A 25,280-nucleotide genomic window follows, 5' to 3' on the forward strand; every position below is an offset into this window, starting at 1 on the left:
CAACAAGTCATAGAAGTAATTTTAAATTTTATAGAGTCACATTATAAAGGTGACTTTTTAATTTTAATTAAAAATTTAATTTAACTAGGGCGCCTGGGTGGCTCAGTGGGTTAAAGCCTCTGCCTTTGGCTCAGGTCATGATCCCAGGGTCCTGGGATCGAGCCTCCCATGAGGCTTTTTGCTCAGTGGGGAGCCTGCTTCCCTTCCTCTCTCTCTGCCTGCCTCTCTGCCTACTTGTGATCTCTGTCAAATAAATAAATAAATAAAATCTTTCAAAAATATTTTAATTTAACTTAAAAAAGACAAAATTGATTTTAATGACATATTTTATTTAACCTAGTGTATTCTTTACATTATTATTTTGATGTATAATCAGTATAAAATTATTGCATTGTTTTTCATACTAAGTTTTATAATCTGGTATATATTTTATACTTACAGAACATCTTCATGGGGACTAGCTAAATTTTTTAAAAATTTAATTTAACTTTATTTAAATTCAATTAATTAACATACAGTGTATTATTAGTTTCAGAGGTAGAGTTCAGTGATTCATCAGTTGTATATAACACCCCGTGCTCATGACGTCACATGCCCTCCTTGATGCCCGTCACCCAGTTACACCACCCATCTCCTCCACGCATGGACTAGCTACATTATGAGCATTTTTTAGCTATAGGTGAAGTGGCCACCATTTTTGACAGTACGAGACTAGCGCACAGATGGCAGCTACTACTATTAGTTGTATTCTTCATGTGCTTTTCTAAGACAATACGATGATATTCTGAAAGGATTATAGTATAGATGGTACATAGCAGGAGCTTACCCCTGAGCAACTGAGCAGTAAATGTTGGTGATTTTTTTTTTAAGATTTTTATTTATTTATTTGACAGACAGATCACAAGTAGGCAGAGAGTCAGGCAGAGAGAAAGGAGGAAGCGGGCTCCCCACTGAGCAGGACCCTGGGATCCTGACCTGAGCTGAAGGCAGAGGCTTTAACCCAGTGAGCCACCCAGGTGCCCCAATGTCGGTGATTTTTATGAATTTTCACTGATTATGTTTCTCGTGCTTTTTATTTATTTTTTTATTTTTATTTTTTTTAAAGATTTTATTTATTTATTTGACAGACAGAGATCACAAGTAGGCAGAGAGGCAGGCAGAGAGAGAGGAAGGGAAGCAGGTTCCCTGCTGAGCAGAGAGCCTGATGCAGGGCTTGATCCCAGGACCCTGAGATCATGACCTGAGCTGAAGGCAGAGGCTTTAACCCCTGAGCCACCCAGGCGCTCCTCTCGTGCTTTTTAATCCATTTTATACTTTCAGAAACATTGGAATGCCCTTAAAAAGTAGCCCATAGTCCATGCCTCATCCTGAATAAATATAATATTATTTTGAGTTTATTTGATGTTCAGTAATTTGAATTTCTATAGTTCTATATTGAATTGTTCTACCAGTAACCAACCATATACTGTTTTATTATTTTTTTTACTTTATTTTAAATTTTAATTCCAGTATAGTTAATATTAGTTAACTATAGTTATATTAGTTTCACGTGTACAATACAGTGATTCAACAATTCTATATATTACTCAGTGCTCATTAAGATAAATGTACACTTAACACCCTTCACTCACCCACCTCTCCTCTGGTACCATATACTATTTTAAATGGCCTTCCTCAGGAAGAATTCCATACCTTTATATATGCAGACAGTGTGGATTTAAGCCATCCAGGAGAGTAAAGGAATGAATATAAGCTCCACAAAAGATCAATTGCCTTGTCCACTGATGTACTGTAAGTGTCTCTAACACTGCTTAGAGCATAGTAGATGCTCAGTGCATATTTCTTTAACTGAATAGAATAATCAGAGAACGTATTACAGAGAACACATTATAGAGAACTTATTACCTGCACTCTGCTGCTCTTGTTGGCAGAAGTCTGCTATCTGAATGTTTAGGACACTATATAAAGTAAAAGTTGATATAGTGTGGCATGTGGTGGTACACTTCATCAAAGGACTCCCTTTTAGGACTTCTTCCTGTTAATTTTCAAAACTTCAATATTGAGATTGAGGCTTATTAGATTTACAGCTAAATGACTGATGGTGTTTGTGAAATCTTTCAGCATTCAGTATGTTTACTTATAAATTGTTCAAATGTTCCTGTTTGAGAGAAAACAGAGAGGTGTGCCTGGGTGATTCAGTTGGTCAAACATCTGACTCTTGGTTTCCGCTCAGGTCATGATCTCGTGAGTTGTGGGATTGAGCCCCTGTGTCGCTTTCGGCACTCCGAGGAGAGTCTGATTGGAGATTCTTTCCTTCTTCCCCTCCCCCGACTCACATGCTCACTCTCTCTCTCAAATAGAATAAATAAAACTTTTTTTTTCTTTTTAAAGGAGAAAGCAGAGGTTTTTGGGTCCCACTATCATACGCAAAACACAGTTTTGCATTCTCAATCTACGGTTGTTTTAAGAAAACAAAATGAATTCAGGAGGAAAGATGAAAGATACAAAAGTCTTCAATATGCCCCAGGAAACTGTTTTCACGTCTTCTGTTTAGATTCATGGGCCATCTAACTTCTACTTGGCATTAATAAGAGATTTCATGTTTGCACTGTAGTCCAGATTTCCTTTTAGCCATGTAATATCTTCTTTTGGAGAAGAAATTATATCCGGTAGCAATGCCAAGCAAGGGATAAATAAATCTTTAATGAAACAATATTTGTTGATAAACAACCCACAATGGGATACCTGTTTCTGTTGATACATCAGGGGAATTGAAACAACACATACATTAACAAGAGCTAAAAGACGTAACTAAAAAAAGTGACATCGAGGTGTCTCACCCACAGCAGGCAGGGAACTGGCTTCTTGGGTCTCCTCCCAGACCTCTTACTTGCCCTGGGTTAATGATGATGAGATTTAACTGGAATAACAATATGTCTGACATATGGAGGTCATGCCAAGGAAAGAATATCTTGTGCTAATGGTTTTACAATATGCTTGAAGTAGCGGAGGCCTAAACCTGTTAACCTTTCTATGTGAGCTTTTGATCAACTAGCTGGAAAATTGGCCTAGAGCTCTAATTATGACAGCAATGAGGAGTTTTAATTGTTTTCCAAAGCAGAGAACAAATACCCTGAACCAGATTTACGTCTTAGGAGATCTTTCTGGAGGTATAATATTTCAAGAGATTTAACCCAACTACTTTCTAAAATTACAGTCAGTCTTGTGATTACTTAAAAATAGAAATAAGTACATCAGAAATATTCTGCCTGGAATAATAAATGCTGGTTGGCATTAATGATGACTATTATCTTAGCTCCCAACATGTCATGGGTCATGATAGGACTCAACAGGAAAGATAAAGGCACAGAAAAAATTCTTCCATTCTTCCAGTGAATATTTATTGTGTGCTTACACACAATAAATGGAGCAGACGCTATTTTATCACTGAGGAAAGTAACAGAGAACATAACATAGAACCTGCCATTTTGGTGTTATAGTTCAGAAGAAAAGACAGGCAATTAAAAACGAAAATTTACAATGTATCTAATAATGATCCATGATATGACTATAATGGGGAATTTCTTTTTTGGATGAGAGACACAATTTTAAATAAGGTGATCAGAAAGAGGAGTTAACAAATGAACAGAGATCAAAGAAGGATGAAAATGTCTGAAAGAAGATGATTCCAGGAGGAAATAAAGCATGTGCAAAGGTGCCGTTGGCGGGGGCGCATTCAGTCTGGGGAAGAATGGGAAGGCAGTTATGGCTAGAATTGAACAAATAGAGACAAAGGTAATAGAAAATGTTACAAATGACCCTAGTAGATATTATTGCACATTGCTTGCTGGAAAGTGTTCTCCTATTTCCTTATGGTTTCTTTTTCAATTGACTGGCTTCTTTCAATGAATTTTTCATAAAAACATAAAGAAATGCTTTTCCCTACACTATCATTTAAAAAATATCTCTGGTTCACAGTAAAATGACATGACATTTTCAAAACTAAGAAGTTCGAGAGACAGCCAAGGGCCAATCACGGAGGGTTGTATACACATGTATAGACTTTGGATTTTATGATGCCTTTTTAAAAATATTGATAAGAGGAACTTATTTTAGCTGATGGTGCACTTTATTCTAGGAAGGACTTTTTATGTTAAGAAAAAGCCCACTGTGGCACCTGGGTGGCTCAGTTGGTTAAGCTTCTGCTTTTGGCTCAGGTTATGATCCCAGGGTCCTGGGATAGAGACCCAAATGGGCTCCCTGCTCAGCAGGGTGTTGGCTTCTCCCTCTCCCTTTGCCCCTCCTGTGCTCATACTCTCTCTCTCTCTCTCTCTCTCTATGTCAAATAAATAAATAAATAAATAAAATCTCCAAAAAAAAAAAAATACTGAGAAAAAAGAAAAAAGAAAGAGGTCACTGGAAAAGTTTTTCCTACCGTGGGATTCAATTTACCTGATCCTCTATGAGTCTCACATCCATTCCCACTAAAATAAAAGTTGTAAATGAGGGGATTTCCAAAGTGCTTGTAGTTCATCTTGCAGTGTCAGCCTTTATTTATGTTCCTTCTAAAGAAAAAAAACCCCATATCATACGAACTTTAGTTGGTAACACATGGAATTTAATAATTTTTTTTACTCCATGTTGCGACACGGAAGGGAGGATGTTGGTTCTGAAAATATCATGTGCTTATTTATTTATTTTTTTTACTGTAAACTGTAGATATTTGGAAAATGTTAGTGGAGGAAAAATCCTTTTAAAAATATTTTCATGAAAGATTTGTAGAATGAAGCCAGACTGTTAAAGAGGAAATAATAATAATAAAAACAATACCAGGAGACTTTTCAGCAATAGCAGTATCTACTTTGGTCATTTGTAAATCTTGAATTCACCAAAGTAGATGTGGCTTAACAAACTCATTCTGTAAGGATGTACAACTCTTTTTATTGATTGTAGTTGTGAATGTTGATAGACAAAAAAATACATTTTGTGAAGTGTTTTTCTTAATAAAATGTGTTAGTCAATAATCTGTAGAAGAAATAATACTCAACCAGGTCCTTCAATTTGAATATTTGAAAATACAGTTTTTAATGGGCAACATAATAGATATTAACTATTGATTGACACTTTCTATGTCAAATCAAAAAGCCTTGAAAGTGAAAGTGTAAAATCAGTAATTCTAGAATGCGTAAGATTTAGTTTGATGTTCAAGCTAGTTGAACTGCATCTGCTCAATCCAGTGTATTTCCCCCCTTGATATTCTGAATTATACCTTTTGAATATTAATATATTATAATCTATGCCGCATTAAAAAGAAGTTGTGTTGACTTTGTTTACCTTAGATTGCTTCAGTCTGAACTCCTTATCTCTCTGCATTCTGTACTGGTCAATTTCTGCCATAGCTTCTTCTTTAGCTTGTTTCAGTCGCTTCTCTTTTCCTGAATATGGGCAATGGGATAGAAGGAATGGTTTTATTGTTTTGTTTTGTTTTGTTTTGTTTTAAATAGACATGGAATTTCAAACTTGATTTCTAAGAAGAAAAAAATAGGTGAAGTCTACCTTATTTTCTTGATAAATTTTCCTAAAACTGGCAAGCTTCATTAAAAAACAATATTGAAAAATACCTTGTTTTTTCCAATTGGATTTTCCAGAATATGGAAATGACAACTTTCTTTCACACTTATGTGTTTAAATAAAATATCTGCCCATTTACTCACAGCAGTAACAGCCAGAGAACAGATTTTAGCTGTCAGCTATTCGGAAAGACATTATTTGGTCAGATTTTCTGTCCTGATTTGCTGCCAGAAACCCTTCAGTCCCCACCAACTGGATCCTATTTAGCACTGGCAGATCTCCAAAAGCACTGCAAACATGCAACTCAGACTCTATCAAACTGACTTACAATTTTTTAAAGCATTTTATTGAGATTTTTTTTCTTAGCATTTGTTGACTCTAGAATGTCTGATTAAGCCCCACAGCACATCAAAGTGGTGTTTTTTTTTTTTTTTTTTTTTTTTTTTTTTTGTAGTAGCTTTCTCTGAGGGGGACTTGAAAGTGCCCATAAAACCAATTGTTTTTAATGGTTAGGAGATTTAGTTAAATAGCTCTCTTTTCTTTTATTAAGAGCAAAGGTGTAAGCCTTAAGCCAGCAGACAGCAAGGGAGATGAAAGTTTCAGACAAACACAATGCTGTGGGGATCATTAACTAAGCACATGACTTTTTTTGACAACCAGAGTAAATTTGGGGGCTTACAGGCTAATATGAATTGTTACTGTGCCCCCAGCACCTACCACCTTCAGGGGGTTAGGTCTTAATGCTTTGTGATCATTAAAACTTTAAAGAAACTGAACTGTATTAACATTTTTTTTTAATCTGAATCTCTTGTCTTCTAATTTCACTTAAATGCCTCCATTCTTTTGCTTATTTAACATTCTCTGATAATGTCTCAAGCTTTTGTTTATAATTTTTGTCAACTGTTATTTTGTGTGGACTTCGAACTAAATAAGTGTGTTCTCATTAAGCAGCAGAAAAGAAAATCTTAACATAAACTTCTGTCATCCACATACATGTTTTTATATGACTTTATTTTTATACATCTTTGTAACATTTGAGTGCAAATGGGTTCTAAATTTTTCTCCCTGCTAAACACGAGTTGCTTTGCTAGTTGCTGTCTATATATTCCATTTATTCTATGAAGATAGATTCACTGAGTTATAAATTGACATGGGTCTCTTTTAATGCCTCTTGTCCTTGAATAGTACCAAGGAAACCTCATTCAGATCAGATAGTTAGCTTTGCCTTTACTCCCCAAAAACTCCAAGGTATGGTGAAAATTAGTGCTCTTCTGATGTTTGAGGCTTAATGGAACATTAACAGCAATGCTTATCTTTTTCCTACTGAATGAATACTCACTATCATTTTATATATACAGATGCCTTCATTCTCCACATTTCTAACTATTTTGTAGCAACCAAACACGTAATATTCACAGAACAAATACACAATATGTTGGGAGGGGAAACTCTTCCTTGATCCCCAGTTCCCTTTCTTATCATTGCTTGTCATTAACATTAGGACAGAAATATACATAAGGTGTATTAACATTTCTTAGTAATAATGGGTTGGAAGATACATAATCACTTTATAAATTATATGAGACATCACTACTTTCCATGTTAATTACATAAGATGTAAGAATATTGGTTTCAAAGTCACAACTCTAGTACATTAAAATAATGATAATAATAATAGGAAAACCTCTGTGTGTGCGCCTTCTCTGAACAGAATCCAGTGCCCCACTTAGAAGGCTGTGTATTAGCTCCATCACACAGTGACATGCTCAGAGTGTGTCTGTGATTCCCCCGTGATGGCACCAGTCACCTGCTGGTTCTCATTCAATTAAATAGGAGAGCCACAGGGAAATCGCTGCTGGCACAGCCATTTTCTGGACAGACTCAGCAGTTGCCGCTGTGTGAGAGCCTACATATGCTACACCTGATTTAATCCAGTGGAAGAAACTGGAGCCTAAAGCCTGCTGTTTCACTCAAGGTGAAGCAAAATGCATGCATCAAATCAACTCTTAATCAACCTCTGGGTTGCTTCTCTGTCTCGGTATGAAGATTTCCAAATTTTAATATTATACCTCTTTCTTCTTAAGCATTAAACATATGGCTGCTGTGACTCAAGTGGCATTTAGGTTTATATTCTTATTTCTTAATACTTTCTGTACCAAACATAGGGGTGACCTTATGGGACAGCCCAGATTTTAAATAGGACAATCAAATGTTTGGTCCCCAAATTTTATGAGACCAAATGGTCTAATGTTTGGTTTAGAAAATGTGATTACCTTACGCACAATGATTTTAAATACAACTAAAGCAGATTTTAAATACTACTAAGCTCCAGAGTGGTCCAGGAAGGGATGGTTTTGATTTGTCCATCCATTATTTGCTCAGTGTTTATCCAACGCCTGCTATATGTTCTGCATACGGCTACACACAGAGTATAGAGAAATGCATATGATATGATCCTTGCCTCCAGCTGGCATAAATACAGTGTAATTTGGAAATGTGTGCATGATATACCGGCATCCAAGAGGAAAATATAAAATACATAAAATTGTGAAGAATACATCTAATAAATTATGAAAAATGGAACATATATTTTGATTCTGTTTTTTCCATGGCTGTTAAAAACCCTCAAATTTATGGATGTTAGTATACTTACGTTCTAGAAAATTTGTGCTTGCCATGTTCACCCCAATAGTGATGTAATGTCTTATGTTATTAAAGTAAGCCAAAAATACAAACAACAGAACACAGATACGTAGAGTGTGGGTCAGAGCAGGCTGCCAAGGGACATCGGGGAAGAACTTCTGAGGAGGGAATGATTGAGCTGAATGGACTTTTTTAGACAGGACATAAATGGCGACAAATAGTTCACTTCGGAGATTAGAACAAGGCACCGTGTCCCTTTCTAAGATACTTTCGGACATTCTTTGTAAACACCTGCACCTTAATAACCCCATTCATTTCTAAACATGTGGCTTGTCATGCAAATATGTCTTACATTCAACATGCTCTTATTGAGATATTTTATAGGAGATTTTGTGGGAAGGAAAGAGAGGGAAAGATATTTGAGTTCCAGGGGATTTGTGGGAAAAGAATGAAAAAATCAATTTGGGCAGATTAAAACTCAGCTGTATGTGGGAGTGTGGAGGGCAGCCAATGCTCAGGGATGGACTCTTCCTGGGTTTGTGGTCAGGAGACGCCAAGTGAATTGAGTATCCCAAATGCAATGAGCCTTTGAGACACAGAAAACGCTGTTCTGTTGACTGGATGGTTAAATTGATCCTGGAATCGTTTTGTGACGAGGAAGATGAGATTTCATTTATCATTTCAGAAGAGAACTGAAATTATACACTAAGCACAACTAAAATAAGATATTAGAAGCCTTGCAAACTTGAGCAAGTTCGTGTGCCTGAGCCCGAGTTTTCTCATCTATAAAACAGATTTAACAATCTACTGGAATGAATCATTATATGTATTAGGAAAAAATATAAATAAAATGTTTGACAAAGAATAGCTATTTGACTTTTTTAATCATTATTAGGAAAATCAGTCCAGTTTCTGGGGACCTTTTATTAGGAACAAAGACAAGAAATACAATGTGAGTCTGAGGAACAGTCCTTAGGCTGTTACTAGGCTTCCCTAAGGACATCCAAGTGGAGGTATTGAGGGCATCTGGACAGACAAGTTTGGATCCAGAAGCAAGTTTTGAAATGGAGACAAAGATCTGTATGTCAGTTATCTGGGATTGTGTGGGTGCTTGTCATAGCAATGAGATTTGGACTGCAACCAAAGGAGTATGTACAGAATGAAGAGAAAAGAGAACCAAGGTCTTAATCTGGGTGGATGCCACCATTCCATATATGAGAAAAGGAAGAGGACCCTCAGGAAGAGCCTGAGAATTAGTGGCCAGAGAAGTAGGGGAAACCAAACGAACATTCAAGAAGGATGTGGCCACAGTGTCAAATGCTACAGAGAACGGAAAAAAGAGACATTTAAATAACCAATGTTATCAAACATCCTCTATGTGCTGCACACTGTTTCTAGATCTATAAATACAGCAGTGAAAACCATAAGCAGACAAACTTTCTATTCTCAAGGAGCTTGTATTCTGAACACGTGAAGGGGAGATAGAAAACAGGTAGTGTATGATATGGTAGAAATAGTAAGTACCAAGAAGAAGGAAGAAAGAGCCTATTGGATAGAGAGAGGGTGGGTGTTAATTTAGGTAAGTAGTATCTTTTGGATGAAGTGATAAATGAATAGAGACCTGAAGGAATAAGACAATTAGCCATGCAAATACCTAAAGGGCAAGAGCATTCCTAGCAGAGGCAACAATAGATGTGAATACCCTGGGTATGTGACATGCTCAAGAAACAACAAAAATGCTAGCATTTCAAAATGACAAAATGGATTGAGAACAAAATGATTGAGATGAATGAATGTTAGGAGATGGTATCAGAGAGGTAGTAGTGGGACCAGGTCACAAACTGCTCCTGGGGCATGATACAGCTTTTGTTTCTTAAGATGCTGAATTCATGAAGGGTTTTTAGCAAAGGTGTACTGTGATTCTATATACAATTTAAAAGGATTTCTTTGGCTGGTGTGGTGAGAATAGATTGTAGGGGCAAGGGAGAAATAGGAAGACCAGTTTGAAATCTGTTGCAATAGTTCAGATAAGTGTTAATGATTGCTGGAAATAGTGAAGTAGCAGAAGAGTTGGTAAGAAGTTAGGTATACTTTGAAGGCAGAGTCAATGGATAAACATGAGATACAAGGCAATGGTGACCCAACATTTTATTTTGGGAGTAGGGTCAAGAATGCAGTTTAACTGAGATGCCTATTAAACATCTAGTGACAAAGGTGAGAAAACTGATGTGTACAGGAATTTTGGAGAGTGAGGAAGCAATGAGGGCTGGAAGTATCAAGTTTAGGAATTATCATTCATACAGCTGGTGTTTATAACCATGGGATTAGATGGGATCACATAGGAAGTATCTCCAGATAGAGAAAAAACAGGTCCCAATTGGGAGCCCAACTTTAGAGACTAGAAAGATGACAGGAAGCCAACCGTGAAAGTGGTGTCCCAAATTCAGATGAAGGAAGAGTTTCAAAGATAAAAGAGGGTTCCAGTTGTGATTGAGACATTTAATTAAAAAATGGGTTAGCAATGTTTGTGGTCTTGGCAAAGGGAGCTTTGGTGGAACTGTAGGGAGAAAAGTCTGATTAAAGAGGATATTATGCTAAGTGAAATCAGTAAGACTGAGAAAGACAAATACCATATGATTTCATTCATCTGTGGAATATAAAAAAAAACCACAAATGAATAAATAAACGAAAAGGAGAATTAGACCCACAAGTAGAGAGAACAAAATGGTGGTTGCCAGAGGGAAAAGGGGTGGGTGGATGAGCAAAATGGGTGAAGAGGAAATGAGAGATACAGGCTTCCAGTTCTGGAATGAATACATCACAAGAATAAAAGGCACAGCATAAAGAATATAGTCAATGATATTGTAATAGCATTATATGGTGACAGATGGTAGCTATACTCATGGTGAGCACAGCATAACATATAGAAATACTGAATCACTAAACTGCATCTGAAACTAATGTAACATGGTATGTTAACTACATTCAAATAAAAAAAGAAAAAAAATGGGTTCAGGAGAAAATGGAATAAAAAAATGTAAACACAAGGAATACAGGAAACCTCTGAGTTTTTCACTTACAAAGGGGAACAAAGAAGATAAAAGACTCAAGATAGTCAAGTGGATTTGACAATTAGAAGATATTGTGAGTTGAACTGTGTCCTTCAAAAGGATACGTTTAAATCCTGACCCTGGGTACCTGTGAATGTGACCTTATTTAGAAATTAAGTGTTTGCAGATGTAATCAAGTTGGATGAGGTCACACTGATTTAAGATGGGGCCTACAGCTGATAACTGGTGTCCTTATAGGAGTGGAGATTTGGGCATAGAGACATAGAGGCACAGAAAAGACACCTAAGGAAGAAGGTTGTAATTACAGTCAAAGACTGGGAAGATGCAGCTGCAAACCCAGGAATGCCAAGACTTGCTGGCAGTCCCCAGAGGCTAGGGCAGAGGCATGAGACAGATTACCCCTTAGTGCCCCCAGAAGGGACTAGCTCTGCCAGCACCTTGCATTTGGACTTCTGGCCTTCAGAACTATGAGATAATACACTTCCATTGTTTTAAGCCATCCTGTATGTGGTAATTGTTACAGAAGCTGTAGGAAACCAATACAAAGGCTCAGTGAGAACCAGACAACAATGATGTCAGCTGAGCATTGGAAAGCAAAGCCAGATAAGGGAGTATGGTAGGAAGAGTAGGTATCCAAATGAATGAACCACCTGACAATAATGTGCATCAACAGGACAGAGCCTACCTTGACTTGGTAGGAAAACAAAGGACACTTTGGGAATGTTTGGAGATTTCTATCTGTGACTAATAATTGTTTTGATTCTGTTATACTATGGAGAAGAGAAATGACAACAGCTTTTCTGGGTTTGCGGGTTTGTTAATATTATGATAATACCAACGTGGTTCAAAGAATGTTATTATTTTGCTCACCTGACATAAACATTGGAAAAAGTAATGTCACCAGAGAAACAATGAAGCAACCACTCTTTTGGGGCTGGTATAGAGTTTCCCTGCTGACCCTAACCTCTTATTTCATATCTGTGCTTTCTTGGTGTTTCCTTTGCTATTCTTTGTACTTGTATTTTCCTCATTTAAAAAAAAATCATACATGGTTTGTGTAGATCCTGGATTGGATATAATCAAATGCTATTACTAGATGAAACTGTTGTGTGGGTATTATTTTAATATGACCCACTTGAAGAAATGAAAGTCCAATATACTTACAAATATCCCATTAGTCTGTGGACTGTAAAGAAAGAGAAAAAATTTACAGGCCCACAAAACCCCCAAGACAGGCCATGAAATTCTAATACAGCAACTTCTATTTTATTAAATCAAATCAAGGTGTTTGTTTAAATAATTTGGAATATCTGCATATTTGGAAACAAATAGGCAATTACCTGATTTAAAAAATATTGGCTGGCATTCTATACACCCACAAAAACGAATCTGCATTACTGTATTAGCTGATGTATTATCAAAGTAGATGGTCAAAATATTGTCTTAGGAATTTATTTTGCATTTGCAAATAGTTCAATGAGGTCCTCCTAGAAGACCATGTTTAACAGATCAGCAGGATTCTATTATTTTGCTGTACCATTCAATAGAATCTTTTTACTAGGTAGTAGGAGAAAATCCATAGCTAACATTTATTGAGCACCTGCTATGTGCCACGTGGTGGTTTAAGTCTTTTATAGGTATTAACTCAGGGAATTATCACAACTCCAGGAGGCAGATACTGTTATCTCCATTCTGAGGCTAGGAAACTGAGTGACAGTGAGGTAAGAAGGTAAACTGACCAACTCACCCAGCTAGTAGGAGGCAAGCCTGGATTTGCGACCAGGCCTAGCAGCTCTAGGAAGCAAGCACTGACCGTGTTCTATCTTGGTAGAAAATTCTGGGTATGTCCTTTACTTTTATTAAGATTGTCTATTGCTTTTAGAATATTTTATTACATTTTAAATACACCTGCTTGTTCAGTTTTTCTCATATTCAGATTTGAACATTTACATTGTTTATCACATCTTTTGATCTATATCCTGTCATGCAAGTTGTAATTTTGAGTTAAACACAAATACTGTTTTCAGTAGCTGCCAAAGTAGACAGATTGAGTGTTTATTAGAGAGAACGGCTATGTTCACCTTCAGAAAGAATTCGTTCTTTATGTGATGTGGAGTCATGTGCATTTGGGCATTTCATAAGAACTGTAGAGTTTTCCAAGTCTGCAATGGGTGTAAATGGAATAAATACTGATCTCATAAAAAAGTCGTAATTACAAGTAAAAATGCCACGTATTTCAGAGAAATTCAAGTCTCTGTTCCTCGTATAGATGATGATATCTTGACTTTCTAATCGAATTCTGTTGGAAGCTGCTCAGTTCCCCTGGGAGCTCCAGGTCAGGTCTGACGTTCGGCTATAAAAATGTAACTTGTCTTGGACCAACATACTCACTTTTAAGTTTTAATTAGTGAACAATTTTTAAGGCAAAATGTGTTAACTTCAAATAAGGTAATTTAAAATAGTGCCAACCTATTGTGATTCCATCTAAATTTAACCAAACAGCAAGACTATTTTGCACATAAAAGATTTTTTTGTCTTAACTAATAAATATGATTAGGGCACCTCAGTGGCTCAGTCAGTTAAGTGTCCGCCTTTGGCTCAGGTCATGATCTCAGGGTCCCGGGATGGAGCCCCAAGTCAGACTCCCTGCTTAGCAGGGAGTCTGCTTCTCTCTCTCCATGTCACTCTTCCCTGCTTGTTCTTTCTCTCTCAAATAAATAAATAAAATCTTTAAAAAAAAACCCAACAAATCTTATCTGTAATCAGTGAACAGAGACAGATATTTGAGTTTTACCAGCCACCTACTAGAAGCAGTTCAAGGCTCCTTCCTTAGAGGAAAAGCTGACCCAGAACTGGAGGCAATTGTAAAAAGAAATGAAACTGGTTTATCCTGTTCTTTTCTTCCATTCCTTTATTTTTACAACTTATAGTAAATATGAATATGCACATTATGTTATTTAAAAATAAAAATGATTTTTTCGATTGTACTCTACACTATGTTTAGTGTTCTGATCCTCAAAACATCATGACCATATGTATAACCTTGATATTTATATATATCATATATATCTTATATTTCTATTTTAAAAAAAGAGCAAATCTCAGAGATGCTAAATGACTTATACACAGAAACATAAGAAAAAGCCAATGCTTTTTCTACTCTGTTGCCTCACATCCCAACTTTTCAAGTCTGTTCACAATGTCTCCCCACCCCACCCCAGCCACAGTGTGGCTGACAAGTGTTTTGAGAGTAGGAACCTGTGTATTTCATTTCCACAGATCTACAGCCTTCTGGAGAATTCCTGATATATCAGGTCTATAAACCCTTATCTATAACCCTTAAGGCAAAACATTTATACCCTATATTGTATTAGGTAACAACTTCACTGAGATCTGAGGCAGTCCTATTTAATGGAATATATTAATATTTTTGTGGCATAATATATAAATATACCACCTTAGTAATCTTGCATTTTTCTCAAATGATAAACATGTGAATTGTTGGTTTCTCCCCCATCCTGCCACCCCCATGTCCTTCCCTCTCTCTTTCCCTCTCTTTCTTTTAGATATATATTCAGGAGTCCTCTCTAGCAGAGACTACATATGCAGATTTCTGAGAAGCTTTCAAATAAATAGATTTAAGACAGAGAAAGTGATCATAGACTCCCCATGATGGTGTTCACCACCTGAAACTGTTCGGCCTTCATATTTTAGATTTTTCAAATGAATTGCTTTATGGGGAAAAAAAAAGTGAAATATGCAGATTTATAAAAACGATGGTTATCTGTATTCTCATGTTATTATTCCTTTCTCCTTTTTGTGCTCGTTTAATGCATTTATCTCATGAGCATTGCTGAAGGAAGAGTCTAGGTCTACTCATTAGTGTCTATACCAAAGTGGCCTGCAAAGAGTAGGCACTCAATAAATACTTACTAAATTAAATAAATAAATAACTTACAAAACTAGTGAAATGAGAGGAGTTACAAAATACCAGGCAAAAAAAGTAGTATTTTATTTCACTGCAGAATGCTTAAGAAGTAAGTATGATGGGTACAGTAATTGAAGTTGTAGCCACCAACTGCTACCTGCTGATAGCTGTGTAAGAAAACAGCTTCTAGCTGGTGAAAACTGTTCTCAAAGCCTGTGTGCTTTCTGTGGCAAAGGGGACGGACCGACCTTCTCTGTAAAACCAAGGGTAGAGGTTGGTTGTGGAAATAACATTTATAAAAATATTTTCCAAAATGTTTTTAAGGCCTGGGTATTTACTTTGACTTATTGAATATTTGCTTGAATATTTATGACTGAAGACCAAGGGACAAAGTACACAAAGGATTTAAGTTACTGGCAAAAAAATGAATGTTCTGTATAAAAATAAGACAATACATAGTCTAACACTGACCAATACTGACTTCTGAGGAAAAATTGTCCAAGGACAGCATATTCACTAGTGGAAAGGAAAACAAGTTTGAGATATATATATATATATATATATATATATATATATATATATATATCTGATATACATATAGCTTTTATTTTATTTATATTTATATATGCAAATATAAATAAATATATATTTATTTATATTTTATTTATATCTGATATTTATATATATCATATATATCTTCTATTTCTATTAAAAAAAGAAAAGCGAAACTCAGAGATGTTAAATGACATACACAGAAATATAAATCTGAGTCTAGATAGCTTTGAGGGTTCTCTCTTCCAAACAACTTGCATGATTCACAAATCCTTTCTTCTCTAACGGCTTTGAGAAAAGACATACTATTGGTAAAAACCATCTGGATCGTACGATAATATTGATTAATGTGCCCAATATTGTAATTATGTTACTTCCATAATAAGGAAGCAAAGGTAATATAATTAAAACATCTTAAAATAAGTTGAACTTCTGTTCTGGAAGTTTTAAATGTGGTTAAAGAAATTTGAATGAAAGATAAAGACGTTATCTATTCTGCTTTAACTAGCAGGCCCAAGACTGCTTTGTTTTCTATCAAATTACATTCATACCATTTTGCAGTCATTTGCATGGTTTGTTGCAGATAAAGAAATGGAAAAGTAGATAAAGTTTGTCTTAATTTCTTTTTCTTTTTCTCTTCTAGTTCCTTCCACATGGAGTCTTCCTTTTGCTGTTGTTGGTATCTACATTGCTGACTGCTCAGGAAATAACTTAGGAAATAAACATGATTTTACCTGTGGTCAAAAGTGGACCGTGGATTGAATGCTGCTTCATTCCTGGCTTCCTCTATTGCATTATAATGTACTGTTCACATGTCTCATTCGATCTATTTCAACAAACTTTTGTCACTACCTACTCTATTCCTGTCACTATAGTCATCCAAAGAATCATATAAGCAACATTTTAAAAACATGGCTCCTGTCTTGTTGAACTTTGAATTGAATTGCAGATGCAAGACATATATTAAGAAGACGGTAAATGACACAAATTGTTATAGATTAAGTAATGATGTGATATGAAACGAGATAGTGGAGAAAACATATGTCTTGCCCCAGGGAACCTGAATTTGAGTTGTTAATCTACAATATGTTAGTTTATTCATAATAAAAATTATATAAATGTTGTGTAGTACAGTTAAGATCTTTGCTTGGAAATCAGACTCTGTCCAAATCTTGTCTATAACCTTTACCCTCTGTATGACCTTGGGCAAGCTGCATAATTTATCTAAGCGTCACCTTTTGTCTTTGCAGTAAGAGTTTTTGCGAGGAGTAGTAAATAAGATAAGGACTAAGCGTGGTGCCTGTGTGTGTTTTCTATTTTTAAAATATGAACTCTGGCAAACAATGAACTTGAGTCTCTACACACATAAAATGGAAATAATAGTAACATCTCATTCACATAGTTGTGGTGAATATCAAAGGGAGTAAAAAGGGGTTTGACTTTTACTGAGAACATTCTGTGCTAATATATAGATGTATGGCTAAGTAAAAAGAAAGTTAGAAAATGAGAATAAAATGAAAATATTAAAGGGATGAGAAAGAGCTATTAACTGTTATCACAATTTTACAGAAACAGAAACCGATGTGTACGGAGGGTAAGTAACTTGCTCAAGTTCTCTCACTAGTAAGTAGATTCATTTTGGAAGTTGTCTATCTCTTAATCATTTCACAATATTGAGAAACTGAGGCGTGACAACATTAAGGAAGTTGCAGAGACAAGACTTAAGGTCATGTCTTCCTGTAATTTCAATGTCCATTATCATTTCATTTAACGCATGATCTCTCCAAAGGCTCTGAGTTAGAGGATTTTGTTCCCGCTATGGCCATAGGGAAATATGATTGGGGAGTTTCAATGAATTGGCCAAAGGATTCTGAGGGCTTATAGTGGAGCCAGAGTTTGAACCAGAGTCTGCCTGCTGCTAAAGGTGCATATTATTTCACTGCCCCCACCTCATCCATTTTGTAACAAATTTCTCATAGGTCAGAAAGAATGGAGACTTACTCTTCTTGGCTTCCTCTAGCTTGTCCTTTGCTCTTTTTTCTGCCTGAAGGAGCTGGTGGATCCCCTGCGACTGGCTGGTCATGGCAGCCTGCTTCAAGTTCGGTGGCGTCTGTGAAATCTGGAAAGTGGTGGATCTATTTATCCTTTTAGAAATCACCACAAAACTCAGGTTGTTGTGTCAACGGTGAGTTCTAAACATGGGTGTTTGTTTCAAAATGGTCTCACTGGGCTAAATTGCTGGGCCCCAAGGAGAGCCCAAGGGTGGAATCCAGAAAAACAAGTTAAGTCAAAATGAGGAAGCTGAAAACTTGTCCTTTCAGCTAACTTAATCTTCACTACAAAATAGGAGAAATAAATAAAAAATGAGTAAGATAGGTTTTGTAAGATTATCTTCCTTCTTCTTCCAGGAATTATTGATTTGTTTATTAAATTTTTCTTTCAAGTTGCAAGACCTTTTTTGTCCCTTATCCATGTAGTTCTGGTTTAGGTAGGTAGTTAGTTTGTTTTTTCCCTAGAAATTCAATTAATTTCTTAGGACAAGTTTTATTAACCTTTTGCTAGGAAGGAGGCTTTTTGGCTTTGTGCACAGAAGATAAGCTAGGAATCTACTCTTTTCTTTCTGTAAAAAAGATGATAGGAATGAAAAGATTTCTTTGGGCCACTGTGTTGCTTTTTTAGTAATGTTGTATGCTAGTGTTCCAGGGAGATCTTAGTGTGGTGACAGAATCAACGTGAGGGGAAATTATAACTGTAGGGTTTGAGGTTAAATTAAAATAATCTAAACATGCATTTCATATTACTCAGTGCTGATACTGGATATTGTCCTAAGATAGTACAGTGAAATCCATCTTGCTTGATTTGATTCAATCCAGTAGTGATTAGGACAAATGAGAATGTTGATCACAGTGGAGAATGATAAAATATGATTTTTTTTTAAAAGATTTTATTTATCCATTTGACAGAGAGAAATCACAAGTAGATAGAGAGGCAGGCAGAGAGAGAGAGAGGGAAGCAGGCTCCCTCTGAGCAGAGAGCCCGATGCGGGACTCGATCCCAGGACCCTGAGATCATGACCTGAGCCGAAGGCAGCGGCTTAACCCACTGAGCCACCCAGGCGCCCCAATAAAATATGATTTTATATGTATCTAAAATTGTTATGTGAAATGAAAAGCTAATCTTCTGACTGATGGTCAAAGCTTCCCCCCATCCCGAGATGGTCTGCAAATTTGGATTTCACATATTATTTCTTCCATTCACTACACTTCAATTGCCTCACCTATAAACACCAGGTCGAATTTCTTTCAATAGGTGTATTGATTTCAAGATAGTTGTAAAACAATCTGAGAGCTAAATCTGTTAAGGCTTTAATGTTAACTTTCCCCAAAGGTTAGAGCCATCCCATCATCCATGTTTGTAGCACAATGTTATGTGTACACCATCTTTAGCAAATCTTTCTGAAAAGAAAAGCTCTTTTTCACAGGGATACCTTTCTTTCTTTTCTCATTCACATTTAATCAGTTTATAAAATTTACTTTTTATTGTATAATTACAATAATCCGTCTAATTTGGATAAACAGATATGCGAAGAAGCTCTGGTAACAAGCTCTGCCAACAGATGTTGGCAAGGATATTAATGGCAAGATACATTAATCTTAGCCATTCTGACTGGTTTGAGATGGTATCTCATTGTGGTTTTGATTTGTATTTTCCTGATGCCAAGTAATGTTGAGCATTTTTTTCACGTGTTGATAGACTCTTTCTAAATATCTGCAACATTCACTGAACATATCAATGGCAGAAAATTTTAATCATTCTGTCCTTAAGATCAAAACACATGATTTTAAATTTTATGAGAGAAGGTTTTTTTATTTAATGGAAAGGTCTTCTTTTGGCACAAGAATAGAGACAGGACATTGCATGATCTTGCTTGCCAAAAAGATGCAAAGTGGAATATCTGCGAGAAGGCACTACCTAGGAGATAGACTTTAGGCATAACTCAAAATAGGAAGTTAGAATGGATTGTGTTTTCTCCTGACCCACAGAGGATTACCATCCCAATGAAAAAGACGGGTGGAAAAGGCAACTCATAAAGAAAAAATGGCAGTGAAGCTACTCATCTTAGGGCTCTGGGTGGGGAAAAAAATAAAAGTAAAAATAGGTCTATACTTGTATCCGTTTGCAATTATATTACCAGGTCTTCCATAGAGACAAAACCATGCTGAAAAGAAGCTTAGAATCTAAATTGCCAAATAAATGAGAAGGTAAAATTAGGGAGAAGTGGGCAGTATAATGGTAGATAGAGCCAGATGCCTAACAGTGGAATTTGGACTTTATCATACATGCAATGGGTTATTTTTATATTTATTTACTATATTATGATTATTATATTATTACTATATCATATTAACTTACTGTAACTGAGTTATTCCATTTTTTAAGATCAAAGCTAATGCCTGATGTGACTCTTTATTTATAAAACTTACACTTTAAGGATAATTATATTTTGAAAAAATTTATCTGCTAATAACCTAGATTTTGAGTTGTGTTTTTAATATTTTGTAGCATTGAGGTACCAGTGGACAAGCATTTCTTTCTCTATTCACTAATAAAATATCAACTGTATTTCAAAATTGGATCTAATTGTAAACAATTTATACTGCATATTTCCATACAGTAACTTTCTCAATTCTCGAGGTAGCACTGGACAGGGTTTTGTTATCACATATCAGATTGACTCTATCTGTAAAGAGACAGGCCTTCTGTGAAATAAACAGGACTAATGGTCAAGATGCTGTGGCTCAGAAAATATCAGTGAGAGGCCCAAGATCATGACTGACCTCAATGTCAGTCATCTCCCTGCTGCACAATGCTTTTTCTTCCCAGGAAAAATGTCTTTCCAAATTTCTCTTTTCTTGATGAAAAAAATAAACGGAAACAAAGGAATACCTTTGGCCTTTTCTTCTGTATAAAAATAAATGGCAAATGTGGGTCAATGAAAATGCCAGATGCTCAAACAATTGATGATAAAAAGATCAAAATAAAGTGAGATTTGGCTTAATGGAGACTGTGACTGTTGAAGATCCCTCCTCAGGAATGCTCATGTTAAGCAACTAGAGTTCTTTCTATCCTATTTATTTAAGACCAATTGCTCTGGTCTTATGCTTTATTGTATTCTACTTTTTTCTTTTATACTTATACTTACAAATTAACCCAAATAATAGATTTTTCTTTAATTTGATTGATATAAATCATTTTTGGTTTCTATGTTAATAAAATATAAGCATTGATGATTTCAATGTATAACCATATAAGAAACACAATTTACTGATACTATTAGTTATTCTTTATATTATTTGTTACATTATATAGTGTTATTTCATATTATTGATTATTATTTTCAATGATAAATTGAATACTTAGCTATATATATATATATATATTTTTTTTTTTAAACTTCATTTTATTATTTCAGTGTTCCAAGATTCATTGTTTATGCATCACACCTAGTGCTTCATGCAATACGTGCCCTCCTTAATACCCACCACCAGGCTCCCCCAACCCCTATCCCCCTCCCCTCCAAAACCTTCAGTTTGTTTCTCAGAGTCCACAGTCTCTCGTGGTTCATCTCCCCCTCTGATTTCTGCCAACTCTCTTTTCCTCTCCTTCTCCCAATGTCCTCCATGTTATTCCTTATGCTCCACAAGTAAGTGAAACCATATGATATTTGACTCTCTCTTCTTGACTTATTTCACTCAGCATAATCTCCTCTAGTCTCGTCCAGGTGGAACAAAAGTTGGGTATTCATCCTTTCTGATGGAGACACAATATTCCACTATATACGTGAACCATATCTTCTTTAACCTTTCATCTGTTGAAGGGCCTCTTGGCTCTTTCCACAATTTGGTGACTGTGGCCTTTGCTGCTATGAACATTGGGGTACAGATGGCCCTTCTTTTCACTACATCTGTATCTTTGGGGTAAATATCCAGTAATGCAATTGCAGGGTAATAGGGTAGTTCTATTTTTAATTTCTTAAAGAATCTCCACACTGTTTTCCAAAGTGACTGCACCAACTTGCATTCCCACCAACAGTGTAAGAGGGTTCCCCTTTCTCCACATCATCTCCAACACTTGTTTACTGTCTTGTTAATTTTGGCCATTCTAACTGGTGTAAGGTGCTATCTCAATGTGGTTTGGATTTGAATCTTACTGATGGTTAATGATGATGAACATTTTTTTCATGTGTTTGTTAGCCATTTGTATGTCTTCTTTGGAGAAGTGTCTGCTCATGCCTTTTGCCCATTTTTGATGAGATTATCTGTTTTTTTGAATGTTGAGTTTGAGGAGTTCTTTATAGATCTTGGATATCAGCCCTTTGTCTATAGTGTCATTTGCTATATATTTTTATAAAAGTTACAAGAAGTAGATAAGATTTGACTTTTCAGATGAAGTAGAAAAATGGATATATCACTCATAGTAACTTCATAAAAAGGAAATGTAAAAATCAGTACAGTGAGCATCCCTTCCTGATCAAAACTCTTCAAAGTGTAGGGATAGAGTGCACATACCTCAATATTATCAAAGACATGTATGAAAAACCTACCGCAAATATCATCCTCAATGGAGAAAAACAGAGCTTTTCCGCTAAGGTCAGGAACACGACAGGGATTTCCATTATCACCACTGCTATTCAACATAGTACTAGAAGTCCTAGCCTCAGCAATCAGACAACAAAAGGAAATTAAAGGCATCCAAATTGACAAAGAAGAAGTCAAACTATCACTCTTTGCAGATGATATGATACTATATGTGGAAAATCCGAAAGACTCCACTCCAAATCTGCTAGAACTTGTACAGGATTCCGTAAAGTATCAGGATATAAAATCAATGCACAGAAATCAGTTGCATTTCTTCACACCAACAACAAGACAGAAGAAAGAGAAATTAAGGAGTCAATCCCATTTATAATTGCACCAAAAACCATAAGATACCTAGGAATAAACCTAACCGAAGAGGCAAAGAATTTATACTCAGAAAACTATAAAGTACTCATGAAAGAAATTGAGGAAAACACAAAGAAATGGAAAAATGTTCCATACTCCTGGATTGGAAGAAAAAATATTGTGAAAATGTCTATGCTACCTAAAGCAATCTACACATTTAATGCAATCCCTATCAAAATCCCATCCATTATTTTTCAAAAAAATAGAACAAATAATCCTAAAATTTATATGAAACCAGAAAAGACCTAGAATAGCCAAAGGAATATTGAAAAAGAAAGCCACAGTTGGTGGCATCACAATTCCGGACTTCAAGCTCTATTACAAAGCTGTCATCATCAAGACAGTATGGTACTGGCACGAAAACAGACACATAGATCAATGAAATAGAATAGAGAGCCCAGAAATAGACCCTCAACTCTATGGTCAACTAATCTTCGGCAAAGCAGGAAAGAATGTCCAATGGAAAAAAGGCAGCCTCTTCAATAAATGGTGCTGGGAAAATTGGACAGCCACATGCATAAAAATGAAATTGGACCATTTCCTTACACCACACATGAAAATAGACTCAAAATGGGTGAAGGACCTCAATGTGAGAACGTAATCCAACAAAATCCTTGAGGAGAACACAGGCAGCAACCTCTTCGACCTCAGCCGCAGCAACATCTTCCTAGGAATATGACCAAAGGCAAGGGAAACAAGGGCAAAAATGAACTATTGGGATTTCATCAAGATCAAAAGCTTTGCACAGCAAAGGAAACAGTCAACAAAACCAAAAGACAGCTGACAGAATGGGAGAAGATATTTGCAAATGACATATCAGATAAAGGGCTAGTATCCAAAATCTATAAAGAGCTTAGCAAACTCAAGATCTAAAGAACAAATAATTCAATCAAGAAATGGACAGAGGACATGAAAAGACATTTCTGCAAAGAAGACGTCCAGATGGCCAACAGACACATGAAAAAGTGCTCCACGTCTCTCGGCATCAGGGAAATACAAATCAAAACCACAATGAGATACCACCTCACACCAGTCAGAATAGCTAAAATTAAGAAGTCAGGACATGACAAATGCTGGTGAGGATGTGGAGAAAGGGGAACCCTCCTACACTGCTGGTGGGAATGCAAGCTGGTGCAACCACTCTGGAAAACAGCATGGAGGTTTCTCAAAAAGTTGAAAATAGAGCTACCTTACGATCCAGCAAGTTACAAATGTAGTGATCTGAAGAGGCACATGCACCCAAATGTTTATAGCAGCAATGTCCACAATAGCCAAACTATGGAAAGAACCTAGATGTCCATCAACAGACGAATGGCTAAAGAAGATGTGGTATATATATACAATGGAATACTATGCAGCCATCAATAGAAATGAAATCTTGCCATTTGTGATGATGTGGATGGAACTAAAGGGTATTATGCTTAGCGAAATAAGTCAATAAATCAATCAGAGAAAGACAACTATCATATGATCTCCCTGATATGAGGAAGTGGAGATGCATTGTGGGGAGTTTGGGGGGTAGGAAAAGAATAAACAAAACAAGATGGGATTGGGGGGGAGACAAACCAGAAGAGACTCTTAATCTCACAAAACAAACTGAGCGTGGAAGTGGGGGAGGGGGGTAGGGAGAGAGTCGTGGGGTTATGGACATTGGGGAGGGTATGTGCTATGGTGAGTGCTGTGAAGTGTGCAAACCTGGCAATTCACAGACCTGTACCCCTAGGGCTAATAATACATTATATGTTTATAAAAAATTAAAAAAATTAATAAAAAATCAGAACAGCGTATTGTATGTTTAGGTCTCTGTTCTTTGATTATCTTTTCTAAATACTTTCATATTTTTTTATTAGTGAAAAATGCAAAAAAAATTGTTAAAAATGACAAAATCTTAAAATCTCCTTTTGGAAAAGTTTTAATTGTTGAATGTTAAGGATTACAATTAAATGCCTCTTATTTTTACTTGCACTTAACTTGCAAAAAGTTTAACATCAAATGTTTTGAATGGCTGTAATTATAAATTTAGCAAGTGTTAAATATATACATGTATACATATATATGTCTCTTGTTTGAAGTTTCATTTCTACTCAGACTTCCCCTTGTTATCCATTCCATCACCACCTCTGCATAGTTCAACTAACCATATGATCCTTCCTTCTTTTGCCCATGTTGGTTTAGCCCCTGAATCTAGTGAAATGTAGATTAATCCTGGTTCCCTGAAGGCCTGGAGCTTCTAAACTGTCAACTTCAATAGTTAAGCAAAACTTGGTCGGGGGGTTTCTACAAAGCACAATATTATTACTCACTTCATTTACTCAACAGAGCTGAGCAGTAATACATAAATAAAATACATGTGAACTATTGATCATCTTCTGTTTTCTTAACTCTACCACTAGATAGTGAAATGTCTCTTTCTTTCTGTCTCTCATCCTCCTCTTGCTCTTTTCCCATCTCTTTCTCACCATGCTACTATTGTCACTTCAACACCAGAAACATTTTCTACACTTTCATTCA

General features: G+C 36.0%; 1 protein-coding gene across 1 annotated transcript in view; it reads right to left on the reverse strand.

Moving 5' to 3' along the window:
- The window catches only part of ATP6V1G3 (ATPase H+ transporting V1 subunit G3), a 53,082-nt gene that overhangs the window by 2,176 nt on the left and 25,626 nt on the right, over window positions 1-25,280 (reverse strand). Inside the window, exons 3-4 of the mRNA XM_082701954.1 lie at window positions 17,767-17,884; window positions 5,335-5,435 (exon numbers count right to left, since the gene is read on the reverse strand). Of these exons, the coding sequence (XP_082558080.1) occupies window positions 5,335-5,435; window positions 17,767-17,848 (183 nt within the window). The 5' untranslated portion in view covers window positions 17,849-17,884. The remainder of the gene's footprint in view (window positions 1-5,334; window positions 5,436-17,766; window positions 17,885-25,280) is intronic.

Source organism: Mustela nivalis, assembly GCF_964662115.1.
Source record: "Mustela nivalis genome assembly, chromosome: 16".
Lineage (NCBI taxonomy): Eukaryota > Metazoa > Chordata > Mammalia > Carnivora > Mustelidae > Mustela > Mustela nivalis.